The following is a 23657-nucleotide window of genomic DNA, read 5'->3' as shown; positions in this document are numbered from 1 at the left end:
CAGCCAGAACAGGTGAAACTTATGATGGAAGGCAGTTGCCAGCTGGCACTCCTTGTCTTCTATAGGAGGGGCCCAAACATTTTTGTGATGCCTGCCAGCATTGCGTCTACCAGAGGACTGCAGTACAGGAGGCCTTTGGGCCTGGCCTCCGTCAACTTCATGATAATAGCTGCTGCAGTTGGCAGAAGGCTCCCGAGATAGGCCTGATCCTCTTCCTAGATCTTATCCAAGGTCTTGGCAACATTCTATACGCTTGAGTGTAGAAGACGTAATTGGTTGACGTACATATGTTGACGTAGTCAGTCATTAGTGTGGCACACGGCTAATGATACTTAGCAATAAATATTAACACCCGAATTTTCTATCAGAAGACATTTTTAAAACATTTTTAGCGAACTGTCAGTTAGCGGAACTAAATTTAGCGGAAGCTAATTGGTCCGGATTAGCGGATTGTGCCCATCACTAGACTCACTGATGGTTAATCTCAACGTTACAGGCTAGCCGACAGTGAAAAATATCAGGTCAACAGGTTTATTCTTAGGTTTATTATTTGATCTTCCTTATTGGTGATAATACTATTTACTAACGAAATTGTTCTTTGATCTTCATAACAGAAATTTCGTTAGAAAGATACTTTTCGTTGTTTTCAGCAGTAGTGGGATAATCATGTCAGGCCACCCTGTGCCTATCGTTGTTCAGACGAATGATAGTCTAAAGTTCGAGCTGGACGAAGACGCCCTCAAAAGCATTCTGCTGAATTCTGCAGTGGGCGACAAACCCGTTTGTGTGGTGGCCGTGGCGGGGGCGTTCAGGCAGGGCAAGAGCTTCCTCATGAATTTACTAGTGAAGTACTGCGCGAATAAAGTGAGTATTCACCATGGATTTGTATTTATTATTCAATAAAACTGAGCAGGAACAACCGGAGTCAAGTGAAATTGAAGCAAAACCTTGACTTTGTTGTCGCTTTAGAATGAGACATTTGTTCATTAACTAATTCTGTAAGGCAGACAATGGCATAAAAAACAAACATTGCTACTAGTTCATTTGCTTATTTGTCAAAGTACGGGAATTGGACAAGCCTCTGATCCCATACAAAATTTTATGTTAGTAAAGTTTATTTTTACATCATGGATTCCGATGCCCAGGGCTCAGCAAACTGGTTAGGCAATCCATCGCAGCCACTCGAAGGATTCGTCTGGCGAGGGGGCATTGATGGAGAGACCACCGGAATCAACATCTGGAGCGAGCCTTTCGTCTTCACCAAACCGACTGGAGAAAAAGCGAGTAACAAGCGCTTGGTCCTGGAAGGCTGCACAATACTAATATAAGGACCAAATATATGGATATATGTACATTTGGATATATATTGAGTCATTAATTAGGTGTAGAATGCTTCAAAATTGTTTTTTTTTCGCTAATTCCTAGAAAAATAATTACTTGAAAACTGGGCAAATTTGGTTCTAAAGCCAGCATGAGGCTAGGGGTCATGTTAAAGTTTTCATTTATTGGCGTTCATCAGTGTCAAAAAACTATCCTCGAAGCTGCATTCGATTGGATGATCTTCAAAGTTTTAAAATGAAAAACACACAAGTACCGTGAAGTCGTTTTGAGGTTGTACACTTATCGATTATGATTATCTTTCAAATTTCGACGGTTGTAAAAAAATCAGAAAGTTTAATCTTGAACAGTGGACCAACAGTTTCAAAGTGAAGCATAATATAGTGGACAAAACGTGCAGTTAACGCTTTCGATAATTGAATTGAGTTCGTTCGTAAATAAACTTGATATGTAACAGTTATTACATATTTGTCCTCTTTTTCAGGTGGCAGTGATTCTTATGGACACTCAAGGAACGTTTGACTTCAAAACATCCATGCAGGTCTGATATTTGGGGTTGTTTCTACAATCGACAGTCTAATGAGTGATAAGTTATCATCACTTTCTTCATGATCTATTATCGGGAGGTATACCCGTACATAACTATTTTTGATGATTCAAAGCCCGTTGTTCAAAACATCTTCGGCTCGAAGAAATGGGCGCTGTCTATATTTTGCCCGCGTTTCAAAATTAATCTCACTGTACTTTATAAATACCTGAAAAATCAATATAGATTAGGTTTTGCAAATAGTAGAGTGATGTAAAATTTTAGATAGAATTTTCATCTCATGTTTTGATGTCATTATGTCAAATTACACCAATTCACTCTAGCCTCATTTCGCTGATATAATATTTTATGTAGGTAGGAAACGTAGAAGCGACATGGTTTAAATGAATCTGAATATGCGCTGCAAACTTTGCTTATACATTGAAGTGCTTGGTGATAGTGATCAATAGAATCATTAATAATGGACTGAGAGTGTGAATACTTGTAGCGCATACTCGCAGCTAATACTAACCCGGTGTATAAGCACCTAGAGCTAGTACGGTTAACAAAAAAAAATAACTCAGTACTGCAGTGAGTGACAGAGAGCGCATTTTCTCGTCGACGAAAACGTGAAGTCACGGACGGACAGACAGACAGACTGACTGACGGACATGGAGAGCACGACAGCGCCTTTTTTCCCATAAATGAGAAAGTGCGCCAAAAAGACGCTTACTCGCATCTCTGCAATGCCTCAATTCATTGTTGTGTCGGTAACATCACACACACAACACAGCCGTTCATCCGAGGACACTTCGTCTCAAAATCCATGACGGAAGGCGTTTCTTTGGCTGTACGGAACAAATCCTTAAAGTAATTCAGCCGGTATTTTGGTGAAAGTATCATTTAGTCCCACTTCCTAAAGGATTCAACCTTCATCTTCGCCCTGACGCTGCTGACCTCCTCCGTAACTGTGTACAATCTGATGAACAACATCCGCGAGGACGACCTCATGAACCTGCAGACGTTCTGCACCTTCGGAACCTTGGCGCAAAACTCTATCAACCAAAACTCCTGCGCATTTCAGGTAAGTATATTTATAAAAATTGTAAAATCGTTGTTCGTAGATCAAGTAAGGTGAAGACGCATTTCTACTTAATTTTATTCGAAAACGCCCAGCTAAACTCATTTTTGTTCGATTGGTTATTACATCTGTATTACAACGTTTGATTTCACTTTCTTAACTAATTTAGTACCTCTTCTTGAGACATCACGACCACCCGTGCCTTGATTGGTGTCCAGGAAAGAATGTGCCTATTTTATGACTATCAACCATTTAAAAACATTTATAATAAGTTCACTGAATTACCTATATACAATTTTAGGGATTAATTTTAATCAATTTCTAGTCATTCAAATACGTGTTTATATAAGTTTGCAAATGTATGAAACCTATCTTTTTCCAAGGTATCTACTTTGCGATGCCTGAATTGATTCATCAATGTTGTAAATTGCTTCTTAGTCCTGTAGGCCACAAAACTCGTGTAAATACTTCTTGCTCAAACCTACCAGAGTTCCCACAAATTTCTGATAGCTAATGCCAAAATTGTAATGATCTTATGCGATAAATACATATACTAGTTGAATGTCATCTCCCGTTGAATGTCAGCTCCCTTGCCCACTGCCAATTCGAGTGAATAGAGTTTCAGGTTTGAGGATAACTCCGGAAATTCTTCAGCACTTCATCCACGTGGTGTGCACCATTACAAAAAACCTTATTGCTTGTGCGAAGGCAATGTAATTTTTCACTTAAATTTCCTGTTACATATCTAAGTATAAAACCTTTTCCTTTATTACCGCTATTATTGAAGTATTTGGTAGTATCACACGCCTCGCGGATGAAATGCTATGGAGTTTCGCACTGGAAATTTCGTGGGAGAGATTTACGATGTAAAATATAATTCAGAAGTTGAATATTGTACACTGGTCGCTTCTGTGTCGTCAATGTGACGGATCGATGGGCTCCCGAATTTCGATCAGCGTCAAGATGGCGAGTTGGGTCTCCTGCAAACTTGAGTTTATGCAATGAGACGCCTAACACAGTACACCTGAAAAATAGGAATCTGTCTAAGGAATCGTATTCTATTTAGTCCTCAAAAAATGTGCATTACTTCTTAACAAGTTACCTAGTTTTGTATGAAAAATATCAGCGATTCAAGTCCTAATATTGCAATCTAACTGAAACCTTTTTTTATGAATCTTGTAACGAAAAATAAAGAATTCAGTTTGAATGGATTTCAAAATTATGGAAAATCTGCGCGTTTAGCCTTAGACTTGTCATTTTGGTGGAGAGACGCAACTATTCGACACAAAAAAAAAATTAGATTGGGCGATAAAACATTTTTCCCAAAGGCCAAACTTATGGAAGTCGTAAGACAGTGCGAACGACATGCTTGGCATGAAAGCAACCTAGCTTGATGTTTTCCACTCCTCAAATTAGTGAGTGACTCTTTTCGCTGATCCAAAGATCGATCATGAGCAAATTAAATCCCATTGAACAATTGTTACGAAGTAAAGTACTGTGACACTCACTTTATTCTAAAATTTAGATTTTAAAGTACCACAAATACATATATTAACGATTTCTTATATTTAGTTTCGTCAGTAGAGAATTGGCACTTGAGAACTCCTGTCAGTATCTGACAAAAAACAACTAAATTATCGAAAGACGAAATGTAAAATTCACAGAAACTCACTGTGCTCCGAGAAATTCTCAATTTGAAGTTCCGATTGTTAGGATCACGTATCATTTCTTACAATATTGCCCGTGTATTTTTTTCAAATTTAGAGTTTGATCGTTAGAATTATGTAACACTTGTTAACTGAAAATTACCAAAATATTTACGCTTTGGACACACAGCTTAGTATTTTCGGAGTACATGATTCCTCAACCCTTATCGAGAAGCCAGGACTTGAAGAGTTGAGCGATATGTAGTCACCCGCGAGGTGCGTGTGAATCGTACTGACTGCACACAATGGGACCGGTAACTTCGTTCAGAACGGCTGCAATGTCATGATTAACAATATTATCGCAACAATCTAAATAGATTAATAGTTACATGATTTTTTATTATTTCACAGGGATTTTGAACACACTATTTGAACATACTATACAATGTTTACTTATTTGTATACTTTGGGCGAGTTTTGAAGGAACGAATCTAAACGATACTGTTTTAAGCAGCCGCGCAGTCGATGCGCATGCAGTTGGCTGCATGCCAATCTGCTGGCTTTCTCGTGTTGCCTACAAGCACACTGCATGCGTCAATGTATCGTAACGGCGCTGAAAAGCGTTCTTTAACGGCAAGCTCGTGACTGCCTGCAGTTCGGCAGTGAAATGTTCGTGGCCGCGCTGCATATGCACGGCAGTAGGGTGACACCCAGTAGCGCCTGAAACGTTATGAGAAAAGTATTTCGGCCATGACGGCTATAATACAGGGTCCGCAATATTTATGGCAACGCATGTTTATTGTTATTTCTCAATGAAACAAACAGGTGCATTGTTTTTTTTTTATTGGCTGAGCTAGTAGCCAAGAATTACCTAAACAATTCTCAGACATATTTATTCAATATGACCACCCTTATTTTTGATGACAGCATCCAATCTACGCGGGAAAGCTTCACAGGAGACACGCAGCGTTTCTTGAGGGATCATGTCCCATTCTCGTGTCAATTTAGACTTCAAACTATCCAAAAAATCATGAGGTGTTCTGCAGACCCTATACTCTCTAAAATAGCCCACACAATAAAGTCGAGAGGATTCAAATCAGGGCTTCCGGAGGGCCATTAATTTTTGCTAGTGAACGCTGGGATGTGACCCTGAATCCAGTTTTGGGTCGTGTTTGAGCCATGTGATGGGGCAGAGTCTTGTTGAAAACTCCATGGTGGGCCGTTGAAGTGTTTACGGGCCCAAGGTAACAACACAGCTTCCAAAATGTCTGAAATGTATCGCTGACTGTTCAATTTCACTCCTAAGGGTACAAAATGAGTGGGGACCTCCCAGTGGCGGTTACCGCGGCCCAAACCATCACGGACATGGGATTTTGACGTCGTGTTGCTGTTCTGGTTGCCACATATCCATCCTGACCCCAAACTCTGTCATTTTGACGGTTAACGCTTTGTTCAATGTCAAAAATTTTCTCGTCACTGAACACCAAGTTAGGCAGCGTGCCGTGCCATCCTCAATGAGATCCAGAATGTGCTGGCATCTTTTGAGCCTCATTCGTTCATGACGGTCTGTTAGTTCATGCCTTGTTTGCATCTTGTGAGGGGAGGTTTTGAGGTCATCTTTGAGGACTCTGCGCATTGATGTCTGACTGACTCCTGCTTCTGCAGCCAATTTTGCAGCTGAGTGACAAGGGTTTCTCCTCAACTTCTCCCTCGTGTTTTTGACCAATTGTTTTGTTCGGACACTTCGTTTCCTTCCTTGACCAGGTCGATTGCATGTTTCACCAGTTTCCTTGAATTTTTTACCACCTTCCAAACAGTTTCACGACGAATTTGGAGCTTTTTTTGCAATGACTGAATTAATCTCGCCCTTTTAAAGAAGGGTTACAATTGCATTTCTATCTACTGCCATAAGTAATAGTAAATTCAGACACCTTAGACATCTGCAATATAAAATAGATGAACTAATAGATGATATTAAGCTTCATTATAAAAGAAAAGTCTGCTAGAAACCAATTTATTTTTATATAGCAAACATCCGTTGCCATAAATATGGCGGGCCCTGTAGTCGCGTACGTTAACAAAAATTTTACTCTGAGTTGCTCACTGCTATCAAAAATAAGATTTGGGTTTCCCAATGTCTCGGTTATTGTTGATGATTTAATTGTCAATGGTATTTTAACATTAGCAAAGTACATTTTTAATTCATAAGTGCGCTGGCGCTCTTCATTTATTCACCAAAATGACACTAAACTTCAAATTAGCGAGTTTTAGGATTTGGAATTTTTCCTATACAGAAGCTACTCTTCCTTGTACGAGACTGGAACTTTCCAAGGCAGTATCCATACGGCCACCAGGGCGGCAAAACTGTACTCAAGAGAATTTTGACGGTAAGTTGTACACAATATTGATCGCCAAAAGCTTGGCTTGTGAGCATACTGGTCAGAATGACTTAATTCTGATGTTGCCGTCCGTTATTCTCTGTACGTTATTCTGCCGTATTCTGAATGTAATAGATCATTAAGAACAATTAAAATTTACTCGCAGTTTTTGGCTTCGGCTGATACAATTTTGAATTGATAGAATTTCGGTTGCGGCTAGATTGGTAGGGTTCAACATAGCAATTCTCAGGAGCATGAATAATGCCTTCTGTGCGTGATACTCGGGCTCCGATTTGCGGAGCCCGAGTTTAAAGATTCTATTCTAATAGTAGAACGAATGGAAGCAACATCTCATATATTGTAGCGAATTATTCGGAGAAAATGTAATTGTAAATGTTTGATTGCATACGATATTTCTACTAATGCTGCAAAAAGTGACAAATAACTGATTATCATGAATGCCCTTTTTAATGCAGACCCAATTACCAGGTAAACGAAGATCAGGAGCCAGCGCACCAGGATATTAGAGAAGGACTCGGCAAGAGTTTCGAGGAACTGGAGTGCTACCTCATGCCGCACATCGGCATGCGTGCCATCAGGGATGAAGACTTTGATGGTCAACTAAATCGTGAGCTCGCTGGGACAAAAGAATTTATGTTGTTAGTAGTAAATTAGTGAACAATTAGATCCGCTTTAAATCACAGCTTCACGTGGGATGGTATTCGAACAGAAGGAGAGTTTTTAGAACTTAATTTATTCAATCTCAGATATGTGCAGATTTCAAATTGTAAGTTTGATTAAAGACCAGAGTAAGCTTTTTATTAACAATCTTAATGTTTTTTTCAATGAGTCGAAAAAAATTTCTAGTTGGCGCCGGGACATCGAAAAGCAGGTTTTTCCAAATGACATTTTAATGGATTGTGACGTTTCGAAAATACAATTTTCATTATCAAGCTGGTGAAGGTTTTGCAACACTTGAAATTGAATTTTGGAAATGACAGTAATATAAGTCAAAGGTATTGTGTATACAATTTGAAATCTAAGCTTAAAATTAATCTGAAATTAATTTCAGCGTCCGAACGAATCATTATCAAGAAAGCGCGAGTCTCCAGCTATCAACCTCCAAACTTCAGGATTTGTCCGGACGCTGAAATTATTTTCAGAGTATTTTAAGCTAATATTTTAAGTTGTATCCACTATGCATTGATATGTACCACTGTCATTTTTCAAAGTTAAATTTCAAGTGTTGTAAAACTTTACCAGCTTTATAATGAAAATTGTATTTTTGAAACATCGCAATCCATTAAAATGTCATTTGTCAACCTGCTTTTTGATCTCCCGGCGCCAGCTAGAAATTTTGTTCGACTCATTGGAAAAAAACGAATAAGAAGTTTATCAATAAAATCATGCTCTGGTCTTTAATCAAACTTGCATGAAAAGAAGTTCTGCCGAATTGCTACACAAATTTTTACTTATGTACATTAAATTAAAAAATTCATATTTTACACTAAAAATGTTTTCCTGGACTTCATTTCTTAAATTCTTAGTATCACTGAAAAGTGGAGAATTTATGTTGAGACCTCAGATTACCGTTACGTAAATTTTCTTTATAAAATAATAATAAGTCAATACTTGTAACTCGGCCGACTTGAATTATTACTATTTATATCTGAGTTCAATCAAGTAATTTGGTGAACAGAATTGGACGAGGAATTCGTGGAGCATATGAAGCTGCTGGTGCCTCGCCTGCTGGCGCCTGAGAACCTCGTGGAGAAGCTCTCAGCTGCGCAGAGTGGACAACCCGCCACAGGGGAGGAGCTGGTGCGCCTCTTCAGGACCTACATGGCGGTCTTCAGAGAGCGTCGTGCAGTTCTGCCGACCACCCTCGTTCAGGTGTTGAGCTTGATAAAATTATTGTTCAAATACTCTGTCTTCTAGGAAACTGAGACTTGACACTTTAATTCGATATATGTTCTCAATTTATTAATAACTATCTAACTGGTATATGGTATATATCTAACTAAGATATACCATACGTATTTAAAAAAACAGTATAAGAGAGCTCTCAACTGTAAAATTTGGCGAGAAAAACTTACTTCTAACATTTTCTTTTCAGATAATGGTGCGCGTCAAAAGCGATGAGACCTGTAAGATGGCATTTGAGCTTTACAAAAGAACAATGGATTCGAAAATCGAATCCCGTGGACGATCTCTTGAAGATTCTTTTCTAAACAGCTATCACTCAGAGTCAAAAAGAGTTGCTATTACAGCTTACAACACGGCAAACCAATACGCCAGAAACAACGCTTCGTTTGCAACTGCAGCTGAAGTTAGGGAAATCCTTGTAATGGTGAGTCAAAGCCAGCGAAAGGTCAATCCTTCACTCATAATATCGCTGACCGAACACTCTGAGTAATTGAGCTGTTTATATCCGCTACCAGGTTGTGGACAGATATGATTATTGTGGTGACACAATTGAATGCATGCATTGCCTTATTAGGCATGGAGCGAAAAGGCAATAATTTCTATCAATAAATATTATCGATTTGTTTGAATAGTTGGCAGATATGTGCTGAGGCGCGAGCATGCGGGCGCGCGGGATCGGTGATACCAGCCGACGCATAAATTGTGTATACCAGGTTACAAATCCGTGATATCGAGTGATTCAAAGATGTGCAATCCATGATGTCAGGTGATACTATTGTAATCTATGATGTTAGTCGACTTGTAATCTATGATGTTAGTCGACTTGTAATCTATAATGTTAGTCGACTTGTAATCTATAATGTTAGTTGACTTGTAATATATGATGTCAGTCGACTTGTAATCTATGATGTTTGTCGACTTGTAATCTACGATGTTTGTCGACTTGTAATCTATGATGTTAGTCGACTTGTAATCTACGATGTATATGGATTTGTAATCCATGATGTGTATGGATTTATAATCTATTTTGTGCAAGGATTTATAATCTAGGAGCTATTCAAGTCCTTAGAGAGCTTGGCGAGGAACGCGACAATCAAACATCAATGTCAAGTAGAAGACGAGAGGTCCAATTAGTACTATAATTTAACTATTGAACGGCCAAAAAGAGAAAGTAACAGATGGAGTGCAAATCATTGAAAGTTTAATACTTCTTTGGAATTTTTACACAAAATGTCAGTGCGGGGACTTCCTACTGAAGCTCATACCATCATAACAGTTCAGTGTTAGTTTCAACGTCTAGGGCACAATGCATTCTCAGGTAACGGGAAAGTAAATCATTTAATTCTAAATTATCTTCAGGAATTCAAACCTTGAGATACGAACTAGTTTTGATTAGATAATTTTTCACTGACATTCTTGAAAAAGGGGATTAACTATGATTGGAATTTGCATCGCGCAAGCCTGCATGCAAGGCCCATGTCCATATTCACGACAGTTCCAATTGAGTGCTGAGTTGTAGGGCTGAACATTTTTACGTTAAGAAATCGAATTTCGTTCACAATATCTCGAGGAGTTCTTCTAAGTTTAAGAATAAAGGCTAAAACTAAAAAAGTTGCATAAAACATTTTACTGAATAGAAGTCCTAGATAAACAAAACAGAACGTTTCGGGCTATGCCCATCATCAGCTAGTACAATACATCTGGAAATACATGGAAATCAATTTTAGTAAATAAATTTAGAAAATGACGAGGAAAGAAAAGAAAAAAACACAACTATTGACCTAGAATCGAAAGGGGAAACGAGCTAGATTGGTTATTCAATTTAGGTTCAAGTTTATGGATGTAAAGAGACTCTAAAATTCGTAGATCGGTTTGGCTGCTAGCGTTACAAAGAATTTTAAATTGATTGATGGACAAGGGAGGAGCAAGTGAGCACTGTTCTGTATGAAGTCTGACTGATGAATGAGGCGGCTGAGCAAGTGGACGCCCAGTACGGAAAATTCTTCCAGCATGTTCGGCAACTCTGGTGAAAAGTGCTCGTGCCGGTCATACCGACGTAGCTAGATGCACATTGTGCACAACTGAAAGAATATACCAGAGAAGACCTAGATGCTAAAGGAAGTCTATCTTTGTAATTGAAAAAAGAACCTATTGTAAATTTATTTACCAAAATAATATTGAACTCTATTTAGAGGTACAGAAACTGTAAAAACTGAGTCCTAAACCAGAAAATGAACTCTTTCTAAAAACAGAACATTTAAAACTATTGCCATCTCTATGAACCAAACAATCTAAAAATGATAATTTGTTTTCTACTTCAGGTTCCATGGTAAACTTGATATTCGTATATTTACTATTCAGTTAATTTAGAAATAAAGACACGTGAGATTGGCATCGAAAGAGTAAAAAAGTTTCATCTATATACCTTTTGTAAAAAACAGGTTTAAAGCTAATAGGGCAGTCATTTAACCATATTGTTTCGTGGAAGCACATAAATTGATTACTAAATTACTAAAAATGCTAAAATTGATTTCCATGTATTTCCAGATGTATTTTACTAGCTGATGATGGGCATAGCCCGAAACGTTCTGTTTTGTTTATCTAGGACTTCTATTCAGTAAAATGTTTTATGCAACTTTTTTAGTTTTAGCCTTTATTCTTAAACTTAGAAGAAATCGAATTCCATCCTATTTATGGCTGATTTATAACTTGTTACTGCTTATACGGGCAACTGATCGTTTAAGTTAACCAAATGATTTTCAAAGCATGTTAAACTCGAGGACGAGTTAAACTGCACTTGAAAAAGAAAAATATGAAACTTGAGTCTCATCAATCACCATCAAAAATTACTCTCAAAAATCTTACACATTGCATCACTGTCGTGATTGACCATATTTTTTTTACCTTGGTTATAGTTAATTGCTGGTCAAATCTCGAAAGCAACGGTGATATAATTATTGGATTCAAACTCTGAACCAAATTCTTCTCCCGCCTCTTATATTGACACAGCCGCGCTGAAATAATTATTTGCTCTTATGCTTTTATAATAACAAAATTTATTTTGTTATTATTTTCATTTTATTTTTTAATTATTTTTAATAACAAAATCATTGAATAAAATAATAACAAAATTATTTTTTAATAACAAAATCATTTGCATTTTAGCTGTATCAGTAACGACCTCCATTTTTTTGTTGCTAATACACCGTCAGCTTGGGTTATCTCCTCCGACATTGTCATCATTGACCTCCATAATGCTGTTCCCTCGCCATCATTGACCTCCATAATGCTGTTCCCTCGCCATCATTGACCTCCATAATGCTGTTCCCTCGCCATCATTGACCTCTACAGCGAGTCTCCAATCTACAGCTAAATTATACGTTAACAGCTTCGATCATAACATTTGGTTCGATTAGGCGTCTATCAACTCTTTCATAAATTCTTAGCTATCTAAGATTTCATTGTTTATATGAGAGTAGCATTGCAATGCCAGAACGTGTGCTCATGAATATAATAACCCTATAATTTACACGAAACTTCAAAATAATTTAATAATTGTGGACTAACAAATTTACCTAATGAAGTGAATGAAATTGCAATCGTAACGAGCAACATTTTTTTCAGAACATAGACGAACACTTCAGGACCTATGTTCAGAAGAACGACGAAATGAAGCTGGACGAGGTTGGGTCGAGGTCCAGATTGTACATACTTGGAGGTCTGGCGGTTGCCGGTGCAACTGCGCTGAGGGCAGGGGTTCTGACCGCGTCAGGAGTGAGCCTCGGGCCCGTGGTCGCAACAGCCGTTGGAGTTGGATCTGTGGCCCTCAAGGCAGTTCCCTGGGCCGCGAAGAGCATTTACGCTCGTTTCTTGCAACGCGGCCGGTAAAATAAACAACAGTGAAAACGTCATTTGAAACATTTCTTTTGGCGGTTAAAACGAAACAAGTTTAATTGATATTAATAGTAATATTATTATTATTACAATAATGAGTAATAATGTTTGATATTCTACGAATGACTTTCTGGAAGGCTCATAGGGTGTGAAAATTGACTATTCAGATGCAATTTACTTATCTATATGTAAGAGGATTACATGAATGCGATCCAAATTAGTTCTCTACTTTTATATATAATATTTACTCAACACAATGATATTACACGAGCACCAAAAATCACGCTGATCATGTACCCTAGTATGCTCCTGTGCTCCTGTCATTCATCAACTTGGTAAGATTCACAGACATGGCCGCACTTTCAGAGTGAACAAATAAAAGACTTGATTTTATATGCTATACAGTATACATTAAACCATTCGATGGATCACTGAAGATGAGACGTCTACTTTGCTCGGAAAGCTTGGAAAATGGCGAGTTGTATATACTGAAACTTACCTTGGATGCGGAAACATATTCGAAATACTCGGGATGGGATTGTAGAGTTCCTAACTTATCCATTTCGACACCTGCTTCAAAAATATTTCTCATCCGTTGAATCACGTGGGTTCGTATTTACATTAGGAATACAAACGAGGAAATAAAGTTCAATGTACTCTCTTCACTTACATTCATTTTACTTTAGTGTGATTTTTACGATGACAAATTAGCCAGCGTAGCAGATATGAGAGTAGCCATGCCATGATTGCATGGCAGAACTTTCTTGGTGTGTAAAAACTTTTTACAGATTGTGCTGGTCTCGAACACGAAACTCACTGCTTGTGGCGAACTAGACCTGACTTTCCGAATAACCAATTGCGTTACATTAAAAGTTCGGATGGTGTTAATTGTCACGCCCACCAATGACCGGAAATTAAAAGGCATTTCCCTATTGGCTTGATTAGCAATAGCCTGGACTGGACGGATTGGAAACTTAATTAACAAACTTAATTCAATGTATTAAAGATTAACGGCAAATTATAGCAAACCAAAACAACGGATGCGATCTAGAACTAACAAATTAACAAAACGAATCCCTTAAAGAACTGAAAAATCGAGCTCGAGAGCTAATTTAAGTCGAATGCGCGGAGAGCTATAATTGCGAGGAGGGAGCTAGAGCACGGAGTTTTGAGAATAAACGCATGATCCTACAACCGAAAGCGAAAGTGAATACCTACACATGACAAATCATATTCACAAAAATCACGATATTTTACTGAGTAATAAAATCGTGCCACTATCGCACGCAACTCACCCTGGCGTCTGAGTCAAGATCCTACAAGAAAGGACCCAGTACGCAAGTCGGGATCAGCAGCTTATCTGACTGTCACAATTGATTTAACGCGCACGTCAGAGCTGGTCGTGCTTAATCTTTGTGGTCTGACAGATAGTAGTGGGAAATTTGCACCAGTTCCTAATTACTCACTCGTTGGCATCCCCGAAGCTCCTTGCCACGTGTGCGACGATGCGTTTGTTAGGAGCAAATAGGCATTATTTGTATTACAGAGAGACACTCCTTAAAGATCACGGGGGGGGGATCTTTACCAGTTGAATTTCAGTTGCCAGGTTTTTATTTCTTTCATAATTTAAACGAAGAGCAGTGTAATAGAGGTGTAGCTCTGTGGGTTAGAACCTTTTATGGGCCCAACAAGTTAAGTTATCAGCAGAGCACCAATCAGCTAGAGAATCAGTGTGGCGTGAGCTTTCTCTAAAAAGCAGGGATAGCCTCCTAATAGGTGTCCTGTATAAGATCACCTAAAAGTTCCTCTGCACTGACAGAAATTTGACTGCTGTTTTGATATACTTAGGTGCATCAAATCATCTCTGAGCGATCGTGCCAAAAGCGAGATACCTACGGCCGCCCGGGTGCATCAAAGAAGTCCAAGTATATCGAAATTAGGAATTTCGATGTACGCGCATGCATCATTGTGAAAATAAATCTACGGAGAATGAGACCTTCTTTTCAGGATCTCTGCAATGTCCTTGCCCAGTTTCGAGCGCCTGATGAAATCATTCTATCATATTCTACTCTTCCGGTCGATCCCTGTCTAATCCATGGCCGCCTCCTTACTAAAATTATGAAAACTATATTTCTCCGTCACTATCTGATTTCAACGCTTTTCTCCTTCGCAGCGGAATTAGTCACATATTTATTCCTTCTACACATATTTATTACACGATTTATATCGGTATGTACAAACATCATGAAACTTCACTCTTTGCTCTCACCTCTTTCGAACTCTGGTTGAAGAAACTGCGAGTCGCCCGCCGAGATTCGAACCTCTGCCATGACAGTAGTCGAGTGCGCGCGACTATGCCTTAGCCCACTGAGCCACGGAGACGTCAGTCACATAGAGTCGCAGTGTTTGCTTAGTCTTGCGCGCGGTACTACCAGAATAAATCTTTAATTTTAAGATCAACTTATTATGTGATAGAATGGTATATACGTCGTTCGTTAACATTACTATTGACAAAAGAACAGCAGTGAGTTGAAACAATTAACAAAATTGAGCTGCGACAATTGACCGTAATGCAGTGTAGTTTCGTGGCATTCATGAGCGGCGGCTCCACACAACCTCCTTCTGTGAGAGCACTCGGCGCACTGACCAATGGCCGTGCGGCGCACTGACCAATGGCCGCGCGGCGTTAGCCGCACAAATTTAAGTGCATCGAAGCTCGCAAGTGCATCACCTACTGATATGCTTAAGGGGCCGAAATTTTCTCTCTGTGTGATAACGATAAAGTACTGAACAGTCTTCTACTGAGCATGACTTTCAGCAGGTCGCATACGTTAATCGTTGGTGACTTTAACCATCCAGAAATAGACTGGGCACATGAATCCTCTCCAAGGGATTAGGATCACCCTTCATCCTTGTTAATGGAGTCTATGAGAGACTCATTTTTATACCAGCACATCACAAAACCAACTCATTTTAAAGGTAATTAGACTCCAAATACTCTAGACCTAGTATTTACTAGTGAAGATTCAATGGTTGAAGAGCTTCGCCACGAGGCTGGTGGTGACTTTTTCCCGGCAAAAGTCACCACCAGTCATTGTTTTTCAGTATTAAGTGCTATACAGAAAAGACGCCTCGGAAGCGTGAATGTTTCAATTTTGCGAAAGGCGCCTATGTTAAACGTCGTGAATCAGTGAGTGCTGCGAAAATTTCAGATTGTATTAGGAACATGAATGTCGCGGAGTCTAGTGGCATCAAGAACATAGTTGTGTCTACAGTTGATGCGTGGGTAGCTATAGATAAAGCATGGTGGAGTCAGAAAAACACAGTGGATGAGCAAAACTGTTAAAGCAAAGTTAAAAGCAAAGAAAGAAGCCTACAAGCGTTATTTACGAACTCGTAGCGATGCTGAGTATAACCTGTATGCAAGAGCTCGAAATCAAGCTAAAAAATCTTGTCGAACCGCAGTCAAAAACTTTGAAAAAGATGTTGCCCAAAACTCAAAAAAGAACCCGAAAGCCTTCTTTTTGTATGCTAGTTCGAAGTGTAAGACAAGGGACGGTATTACTGATTTGAATGTAAATCAACGGAAAATATCTTCTGAGGAGGGAAAGGCCAATGTTCTAAATCAGTTCTTTAGCAGCGTCTTTACAGATGAGGACTTGAACAGTATTCCAGCTATTGAGGAGCGACCAGTGGGCTCGAAGTTAACTATTTTGAGATACATGAAGAGGATGTTCTCAAGCGCCTGGTGTCCCTGCAATCCCAACAAGTTATCTGGATCAGACGGTTTCCACAATAGATTACTCAACGAATTAGCAACCGTACTTTCCGGCCCTTTAACAGTATTCTTTCGAAAAACATTAATCGAAGGGACTTTGCCGGCCGATTGGAAAGAATCCCAAATGACACCCCTGTTCAAAAAAAAGTGACAGAAGTAACCCCGGTAACTACCGTCCTGTAAGTCTTACAAGTGTTGTGTGTGAGGTGATGGAATCGGTTGTGAGGGATAGGATTATCGACCATTTGACTGTTAACCATCTTCTATCAGACTGTCAGCATGAGTTCGTCGATGCAACGTCAACTCACCCTGGAATTAAAAAAATCTAGTCATTATCGCCATGTAGCGCCTGCTTGATGTCTCCTTCTAGCCCACCAGATGCAGTAAAATTAATTTTTTTAGTGCGACAATGCATGTATTAAATAAGATTTCCATCCAATAAGATGACTTCTTACATATTATTATTATTCAGTAACATGACTATCACCAGCATTTTCAAGCAATTAATAGAAATAAATGCTGACCTGCGATGAAATGGTTTGAATTTTTATGAGGAGAGAAAACTCGGGTGTAAAATCTAGTACTTCTCAGGTTGAATATTTTGGGTTGAATTTCCTATAATGCACATGATATTCAAATAGTTTTCTGTCGTGACTTTATAGCATGCGAATATTATATAATACAATCAACAATATGTACATGATGATTATTCCTGCTACCGATAGTCAAACGATCAAAACGCTCGAGAAATAAAACGATATCAGTCCAGTGCTGAAATAATGATCATTAGCGAAACAAATATCCTATTTCGGTTTGTGCTTCTTCGTGACCGGAAGATAAGAATATCAGCGGCTTCTTGGATACGGCGCCTCGTGACCTAATTTATTATTGGCAGATAGCACTAGCGATGCCTACCTTATTTTAATTAATACTTTCAATACCAGATAATAGAATAGAAGTGTCGGCGTTGAAGACATAGGCCCATGGCCTGTTGCCGATTCTTGAACTTTTCGTGACTTGATTCACAAGGGATCCGGCCTTTGGAACCCGATCTTACTAACTTAAATTATATTTTTCTGTGCCAAGAACAAATAGCCAGAGTCCCGCAGCGGTTGATCTTGCAATAACACATCAGAAGTAACTATCGTGTTAAGGAGATTTAACTAAATATAGTAATGGAATTTGGTATCATGAAAAAATATCTGAAAATTACCGACAGGCTCGATATCGCGAAAAGTAACTAAACTGTTCCCACATCTCACAGAGGCTGCACAAGCAAACGGAACAGTTCTCACCTTGCTACCTGTAGGCAGGGATTTTATAGCCAGCTTCATTAATTACCTCCGCTGAAACGCAAGAAAAACGAGTTCTATATGGAGAGCGTTCATCTACCTGAAGCCTGCGAACACTCGCGTTGCAGTATTATTTCGTGGATAACTACATGTGGACCACCACTACTTTCGTGGATATGAAATAGTTTCCCAATAAATATATATATGATTAAAGGTGGTGTTTTTGGATCAACAATATTTGAGTGTGACTTTCATAGGCATCAACGATGTCGTAATTTTTAAATAAATAATCGAATTTTCATTCGAAGATTGAATTTGAGAAAGTATGCCATCGAATGATTTTTGTTTACTTATTTTGTTCAATTTTTTTTGCGGTTTTGATGAGATTTGTACAAAAAATGATGTATAGTTGAATAATTCCTCAGCAGAATCATAATTTTATGTGAAATTTCTATCAGAAATTTGATATTGTTCTAATTTAATCGAAAATTTACTGCCCTAACTCATGATGCAGCATCTACATATAAAGTCAATATTCTCTTACTTCTAATGAAAGAAAAAGAAGTAATGATTAAGCAAAGTTAAAGTACTGCCCTTGTATATTGGATTAAAATACAAGTTATTATGTTACGACATATCATACAGGGCAATCTTCAAATAAATTGAGAAAACAATATAATAATTAATATACATATATGTGTATAATTGAAACCATATAATATTTAATATCTGTTAATTTGGAAATATCACTTCAGAATATTACAATATCGTGAGACTGGGCCCGGAGTGGTAGAAATATAAGAGACGCCGACTTCAAGTCTTCGAACCCACAGGCTTCAAGAGGATTTAGAGTTCAGGTAATTAAGAAAAAATAAGTTCAAATAAAGGGGTGACGAACTTCAAATGATATCTACTGTGAGAGTTATTCACAGCTCTCTAATTACATATTTTCAGTTGAAATAGTTTCTGTACATCTCGCCAACCCTCAACGTCATCGGTTGAAAAACCGGCTGCCCTGCAAATGAGTTTTCAATGCTGTCCTTTCGCGTGAGTCAACATTATTTCTTAAAATTATTAAGAAACAGGGATCGATTGATTTCAATAACAATCCTAGCACTCTCCCCTAGTCCCGCAATTACCCATAAATGCAATTCAGTCATGAGCGTCGCGATGCATAGCAAAGATCCATGCTCGGATTCAGTGAAGCAAGCGTTCGTGCAAGTGTTGGTGGTTTGCAAGATCTAAAGAAGCTATTTCAAGCTGTGAAAATATAATTAGTAAATATAATTAGTACGCCTCAATAGGTTATTCAATGTATATTCAATTCGGAAAATTAATTTCCCTTCCTTTAATTGAAATTCTTCAACATTTAATTACCGTACTTGAATCTCACTGCCTCCGGTTGGTTTGGAGATTGCTTAAGTAGGAGATTGCTTATTACATTAACTCGCTGACCTTGTTATAACGACTACAGAATGAGTGATTGCAAAATACAATACAATTTATTTGTTAAGTCATGTATCAATGAATAATTCTATTATTTCGTCAGTGTAATCATAATACGCAACTCAGCTGTATGATGACCGTGAAGGTGGTGGGAGAATAATTCAGTCTGGGATAAAAACTGCATGACTACGAAGACACTTTATCTGACCGTAGTGTTCAGCAGATACGAGCTGGTGACATATTCAACTGTTTTGTGTATGAACTGTCTACAAATTGATAAATTATCTTAAAGTTTGAAGCTCCTATGATTCTCAGCAAAAAGGGTCATGAATTAGACTTATTATGAGGGGTGATCTCCTCTATTGTAACGAGTGGATCTTCTGTGTGCAACTCTGGCCAAGGGTTACACGCCTCCATTTGAACTGTTAAACAATCGCAGCCTTCTGAGGCGCCTGTGTCAGACTGCTGCCTGCCTCAATCGTTTGGCCATTTTAAAGCATTAAATTCTCTATCAAATCAGTTGAGAAAGATTCAATCTGAAAGATTGACAATATTTCGTTGCAAAAAATTACCCAGGAACAATGCTGGAAGCCCAGCACTTTCTTTTCATGCAAAAAATTTCAGTTAGTTGAAACTGATATTATATCTCAAACGAAAGGAATTTTTCACTAAATATGAGAATTTCAAAATATATTTTTAAAATTTTTTATCATGTCTTGAACGTCTTAATCGCTCCGTTGTTGGTGGCAACATTAATATGCATCTTAAATTGTTGCTGGACGTGCAGTATAAGTTAAGCAGTATATTGGACGTCTGCACAATTATACGCATTATATAGCAGTATATTGGAAGTGCAGTATAAGTTAAGCTTTCTGGATGCACGCATCAACAACATCATCTTTAATGTTACTGCAGCTTTTTTCCTCCTCAAATAAAGTTCAGGGATTGGCGACAGGCAGTTCAATGCTGATGATCCAACACCCACCACCGTGTGCACTAAGATCGAGTAAATATAACTGAATTGCTACGATTGCTATATTAGAAGTTAGTGTCAGTGAACCGATTTTGCATTTGGTGACTTCATGTTGTCGTCCACGTTGACTGCACTCAACTGACAGATTCGATGAGACTGTGGGCTGTTTGATTACAAATTAAATTTTTTTAAACCAAGACGAGAGTAGTAACCAATGATGTTGGCCACCCAAGCACTGTACATAAAATTCAATTATTCATTCAAGAATTTTACAAATGTTTAATAATTAAGCGAGTTGCCCCTGCAGCATAACCGTCGGCACATACATTCGACCTCATGCGGTCAGTTTGGTTGAGTCTTTGACGATGAGGAATGCCATCGGAAACAATTCCCTTGCATTTAATGCGGTCTGTACACAGCAAGTTTGATTTTGCTCTAATTTTACGAAAGAAAGTTCATGTGCTTTATATGAATAATAGCGTTTATAGATTTCAGCGTTTGTTAGACCGTAGGCCTGCCACCGATTCTCAGTATCACATAATTTTTACAGCTCGTTCCGACCTCGAACACATAACTCGCTGCTTCATTTTAACTTTTAACTGCCTCTCTTCTAATATCCTGGCTGTAACCACTAGTCCAACTCATCCACCTTGCCATTTTACGTAATTATTTCAGAATTCCAAATGCCAAGTGAAATATCGCCTCCGTCCTCCATATTTTTGGCTCGAAATTTAAATTGGGGAGTTTTTGGCGTGCTGTGGTTGGCAGTACATAACTAATGGCGTGCTGTGGTTGGCAGCATACTAATGGCGTGCAGTAGTTGGCAGTACATAACTAATGGCGTGCAGTAGTTGGCAGTACATAACTAATGGCGTGCAGTAGTTGGCAGTACATTACTAATGGCATGCAGTAGTTACCCGCCTTAGGAGCGAATTACTTCGGTGTCAGTTTCGCGCTCCTACTCATTGGTTCCTAAATTATAGTCTATATTAGTCTACCTAACATGTTGAATAAAAATATTTGGATTGTGAAATTTTTTGCCAAAATAATACTTTGAATATTTCAAATTATTAGAGTCTTAGCTAATATTATGTATCAAACTTGCGTAAACTATACGTGCTATCCGAAGACTCTGAATAAAACCCTGTGGAAGCACATGTGTCGATATTTCGCCTGAGCCTAAGGCTTTCAGTATGTAATGCAGTTTCTTCTATCCTACGATACGCATCATGTCGTACGTAAGTCCAATTGTCTTACATTTATTTGGGCACCAAATACGCCCCACCTTGCAAGTTTATCTTCTTATTTACGGAATATATACGTTGATATGTCACGAAGACAGACTATTTTCGTGTTCATATTAACTGATGACCATTGAGCGACTCTTCAATATATCCTGCATGTGACCGCAATACTTCAAGTTGCTGCGGTAGCAGACATCAGCGCCCATCGCAGTGGAGCACCGAGCTAAAATGCACGCAAAGAATTTATTCACGAAGTTAACGCTCATAATTAATTAAGCGAGTCTTCACAATCGCCGGCACAAACATTCTACTTCACGATCGTGAAGTCGGTGGTGATGGGGAATACAAACGAATGTTTAAATGACAAGATTTAATGCAAACGAATGCGTAAATGCCAAGATTTAATGCCGACGAATGTTTAAATGCCAAGATTTAATGCCGACGAATGCGTAAATGCCAAGATGTAATGCCGAATAATGTTTAAATGCCAAGATGTAATGCCAACGAATGTTCGAATGAAAAGATATAATGCCAACGAATGTTTTAATACCAACGAATGTTTAAATGGCAAGATGTAATGCCAACGAATGTTTAAATGCCAAGATGTAATGCCAACGAATGTTTAAATGCCATGATGTAATGTCAACAAATGTTTAAATGCCAAGATTTAATGCCAACGAATGTTTAAATGATAAGATTTAATGCCAACGAATGTTTAAATGCCAAGATGTAATGCCAACGAATGTTTTAATGTCAAAATTTAGAGTAAACGGATGTTTGAATGCCAACGAATGTTTAAATGGCATGATTTAATGCCAACGAATGTTTAAATGTCAAAATTTAAAGTAAACGAATGTTTGAATGCCAACGAATGTTTAAATGGCATGATTTAATGCCAACGAATGTTTAAATGTCAAAATTTAGAGTAAACGGATGTTTGAATGCCAACGAATGTTTAAATGGCATGATTTAATGCCAACGAATGTTTAAATGTCAAAATTTAAAGTAAACGAATGTTTGAATGCCAACGAATGTTTAAATGGCATGATTTAATGCCAACGAATGTTTAAATGACAAGATTTAATGCCAACGAATGTTTAAATGCCAAGATGTAATGCCAACGAATGTTTAAATGCCAAGATGTAATGCCAACGAATGTTTAAATGCCAAAATTTAATGTCAACGAATGCTTGAAAGCCAACGAATGTTTAAATTCCAAGATTTAATGCCGATACAATTTGACCATCTGTTTGGTAGTGACTGCTCATGTGGACTCTTTTCATTCACAGCCAAACAGATAGCAACCTGTTCATGTATGTTCAGGTATTTACTAAATATTTTTGTTCAAGTACTTTCAATTATCTTTAGTCAAGATCTCCATTCATATATGAGCTAGGGATCTGGCGGCAATGTACGTTGCCTGACGTCTGGTCACCCGACGTGTGTCATCCGACATGTGTCATCCGACGTCTGTCATCCGACGTCTGTCACACGACGCCTGGTGTCTGCTATTGTAGCGTGGGCCCTGCCCTGGGACTAGCGTTTGCCCCTGATAGTGAAGGTGAGCCATGTGAGATGTCATGGTTCGTGGCAGATGATCGAGGCGTGCGTGCTGCTGTCCTAGTAATCCTGAAAGAACATTACATCCGCTAAAACTTCTATAACTATAACTTATAACGATAGCTTGTAACATAACGATGACTTACATCGAAAACTTATAACGATAACGGTAACTTTACCGAAAATCAAATTACTGTTGTGCACCCACAGCTTCACTATCATCAGTGGCTGGGTGCGTGCACTGCAAGTTTGAAGCGGAGCCTGGGCTATAGGTTCAACCTACGTTTTGTGCCAGTTACTTAAATAAATATTAAGTGGAAAACTCCCACATCTCATTATTATTCCACCTTCGTTTTTGTTAAGTCTGGGTGAGAGCAAGTCTGGGTCAGAGCGAGTCTGGGTCAAAGCGAGTATGGGTCAGAGTGAGTCTGGGTCAGAGCGAGTCTGGGTCAGAGCGAGTCTGGGTCAGAGAGAGTCTGGGTCAGAGTGAGTCAGGGTCAGAGCGAGTCTGGGTCAGAGTGAGTCTGGGTCAGAGTGAGTCTGGGTCAGAGCGAGTCTGGGTCAGAGTGAGTCTG

General features: G+C 38.6%; 1 protein-coding gene across 1 annotated transcript; it reads left to right on the top strand.

The window, feature by feature from the left end:
• Nucleotides 1-406: 406 nt before the first annotated feature.
• On the top strand, nucleotides 407-13169 carry LOC108680988 (atlastin-2). The gene is made up of 9 exons (XM_018169921.2): nucleotides 407-864; nucleotides 1146-1280; nucleotides 1823-1879; nucleotides 2787-2948; nucleotides 6886-6978; nucleotides 7459-7597; nucleotides 8669-8862; nucleotides 9086-9319; nucleotides 12520-13169. The coding sequence occupies exons 1-9, from the start codon at nucleotides 667-669 to the stop codon at nucleotides 12781-12783; spliced, it is 1476 nt and encodes a 491-aa protein (XP_018025410.1). The 5' UTR covers nucleotides 407-666; the 3' UTR covers nucleotides 12784-13169.
• The last annotated feature ends 10488 nt before the right edge of the window (nucleotides 13170-23657 follow it).

Source organism: Hyalella azteca, unplaced genomic scaffold (assembly GCF_000764305.2).
Source record: "Hyalella azteca isolate HAZT.00-mixed unplaced genomic scaffold, Hazt_2.0.2 contig15683, whole genome shotgun sequence".
NCBI classification, from domain to species: domain Eukaryota; kingdom Metazoa; phylum Arthropoda; class Malacostraca; order Amphipoda; family Hyalellidae; genus Hyalella; species Hyalella azteca.
The sequence above is the reverse complement of the archived record's forward strand: the minus strand, read 5'-3'. Positions and strand labels throughout refer to the sequence as shown.